Genomic DNA, 2,871 nt, shown 5'->3' on the forward strand with positions numbered 1-2,871 from the left:
TTCTTTGAGATGTTGCGCCTTCATACGAGAGGTTCTTCAGTTCTACCTGATGCAGTGCTTCAGGTGTTTCCTCTCACCCTCAGTCACATGACGACGGACCCGCTGACCACCTCGAGGCCTGTGAGTTTGGGTCAGTGGTCAGTCATGTGATTTGGAGGTGAGAACACCTGGAACTTCCCATCAGAACTGAGGAACCTCCTGGATGAAGCTGAAACGTCTTCAAGAACCAAAAACAGAAGTCCAGCTGCTCTGAGGATCACCATGAAGGAGCTGCTCACTCTGATGATCCTGAAGTGTTTCTTGCTGTAGATTCTGAACTTCGTGGATCCTTTTTGATCAGGATCATCCAGGACGTAGTTACACTTGGAGTCTCGTCCGAACAGGTACTGGTCCTCTATGCAGTCTGCGAACACACAAACATGAAGCAGCAGCTCTCAGATCAGGCGGGTTTCAGTGCCACGGTTCAGGATAGCCTAATGCTAGCAGCGCTGGTGCTAGCACTAGTGTGTCAGCAGGTTCTGATCATTACCGTGGCTCCTGAAGCCGCGGGCCATCGGCAGCAGCCGGCCCCAGGGTTGTGGTTCTGGCTCCTCGGGGACGGACGGCAGGGTGACAGGGAGGGTGTCCACGCTGCTCAGAGTCCCAGAACCGCTGGAGGACTGACTGCCGGACGTCGGCCCGCTGGACGAGCTGGAGCCGGGCTGGGACTTGGGCTGGGACGGGGACAGGGTGGACTGGGTGGCAGATTGGGTGGACTGGGCCTGCGACGGGGACAGGGTGGACTGGGCTTGGGACTGCTCCCCATGTGGAACCTCTTCAGACATTCTCCAGCTCTGCTGACACATCAGAAGATGATCAGAAGTTACAGCATACTGGTCCTTGTAGACATCTGCGCACCAAAGCCCATTTCAAAACTGTTCAACTAAAGGACATGGTTACCTGTCAACAATAAAAACATAGAAAACTAACTTAAAACATATTTTATCATTCTGATGTCCACTCTTTAAATCGGCACAAATTTAACATTAAATTACCCACAAGGTTCCAAGATAGAGCTCAGACACCATAACGTGTCTGTAGGGAAACACAGCAACGTTAAATTAGACGAAATTTAAATGGACTTTGGCATACAGCTTTGAAGCTGCTGGTTGACTAACCCCGCCCACCAGCGGCTCGTGGAAGCTCGATTTCAGAAGAGTTTGTTTATCTGTCAACAGCTCGACCCTGCTGACGGTCCACCGGACAAAGCGGCTCACAGCTGGACCTGAGGAACACACGGCCATCTTAAATTAGACCATTTTCAAACGGAGTTCGGTATCAGTCGGAGCTGCAGCCGGGGACCGACCCGACACCGGAACCAGTCCAGCACCGTGCACTGACCACGCCCACCGCTTGTCAATCACAGCCAAACCCAACATGAACCAGAAACGCCACCGGTTTCAGCCCGGATCCAGCTCCGCTCTCAGCCCGCCGAACTGCTTCATATCACAGCCGGAACGAGGTGGACCGGACCGGACCGGACCGGACCGGGGCGCGCCGGTACACCGGCCTCGGGGCTCCACTCACCGGGCTGAGCGGAGCCGGCTCTCCTGCGAGTCTCCGCTGCTCGAACCGAACCACTGACGAGGCACGTGTGGCACTGGTTTTACCGGGAGTCTGCGGGAAGTGCATTTCCTGTTTTCCTCTGACGTCATGTGGCCGCGGCAGCCAATAAGAGGCCGGACGCCGGGTGACGTAGATGGGCAGCTGTCAGGAGTAGTTCCGGGTCTGGTTCGGGCTGCAGAGGAGACTCGGCGGGACCAACGGATCGATACAATGATCAATAAGTGACCGAGGGGCAGCTGTCCAGCAGAACCAGCGGAACCAGCGGAACCAGCGGAAGCAGCGGAAGCAGCGGGAGCAGCATGTCCTCCCAGCGCGGCGGGAAGACGCTGATCATCGCAGACGGTGAGTCCTGCAGAGAAACAGTGAAGTGAGGGCAAAGTTCAGGAGATGTCACTGCGTTTCATTGGAAGGTTCTGATCTCTGCTCCACCTGTGAGAAGACAGAAACTCAGACATGAAGCAGAACACAGGACACGGACGGGACCAGAAGTCCGGGCAGAACCGCAGATAAAGGATGCCAGTAAACAACCAGAAACACAAAACAGATGGAAAAAGGCTGAAAGAGACACAAAGCACATAGAAGCAGACAGGATATGAAACACTGACACGTTCACACAGCATCGGCCCAAACAGAACCAAGCAGAGAAAAGAGACAAAAACGCCACAAAATAGACACAAAACTCATAAATATATGAAAAACAACAACCAAAAAGCCTCAGAAAGTACCGACAATAGACACACAACTGAGGCTAAACAACCACAAACGCCTGACGCTACGTGCTCCCTTCCCTGATCCATCAGCCCACCAGAACCACTCATCACTGCAAAACGGACCGGCTCACAGAGACGGTTCCTCTGCAGCGCCACAAATATTCACAGTGACAATAAAGACAAGAGTTAAACAGAAGCTGGAGCAAAGCTGCTCACAGAGACTCTCTGGATCTGGAGGGTTTTCATGGACACGTCTGTCGGACATGAGTTTGGTTCTGGTTCAGGTTCATCTCTTTAATTCAGAACCCTGTTGGGTTCGTTTGTCTCCTGAAGCTGCTGCTTTAATGTTGTGTGTGAATGGACTTTGTCTCGCTCCAGACGAGGACGCCGAGGAGCTCAACCCGTTCTCCTTCAAAGAGTTTCTACGATGGAAGAAACAGGATCCAGACCAGGACCAGGATCCAGACCAGGACCAGGATCCAGACCAGCAGCAGACACATGGGAAGGTAAACAAGTGTGACAGGACAGCTGCTGTTTTCTGTCTGTGTCACTGTGT

At 53.3% G+C, this 2,871-nt stretch overlaps 2 protein-coding genes across 2 annotated transcripts in view; one reads left to right on the forward strand and one right to left on the reverse strand.

The window, feature by feature from the left end:
* chek2 (checkpoint kinase 2) overlaps positions 1 to 1,386 on the reverse strand; it is a 5,289-nt gene extending 3,903 nt beyond the window's left edge. The window contains exons 1-3 of the mRNA XM_008303131.1: positions 1,158 to 1,386; positions 530 to 833; positions 168 to 403 (exon numbers count right to left, since the gene is read on the reverse strand). Of these exons, the coding sequence (XP_008301353.1) occupies positions 168 to 403; positions 530 to 833; positions 1,158 to 1,283 (666 nt within the window). The 5' untranslated portion in view covers positions 1,284 to 1,386. The remainder of the gene's footprint in view (positions 1 to 167; positions 404 to 529; positions 834 to 1,157) is intronic.
* A 331-nt stretch (positions 1,387 to 1,717) lies between these two features.
* The window catches only part of entr1 (endosome associated trafficking regulator 1), an 8,730-nt gene continuing 7,576 nt past the window's right edge, over positions 1,718 to 2,871 (forward strand). The window contains 2 exon segments of the mRNA XM_008303125.1: positions 1,718 to 1,947; positions 2,694 to 2,821. Of these exon segments, the coding sequence (XP_008301347.1) occupies positions 1,905 to 1,947; positions 2,694 to 2,821 (171 nt within the window). The 5' untranslated portion in view covers positions 1,718 to 1,904.

The sequence above is a fragment of the Stegastes partitus genome, unplaced genomic scaffold (genome assembly GCF_000690725.1).
Source record: "Stegastes partitus isolate 25-593 unplaced genomic scaffold, Stegastes_partitus-1.0.2 Scaffold1940, whole genome shotgun sequence".
Lineage (NCBI taxonomy): Eukaryota > Metazoa > Chordata > Actinopteri > Pomacentridae > Stegastes > Stegastes partitus.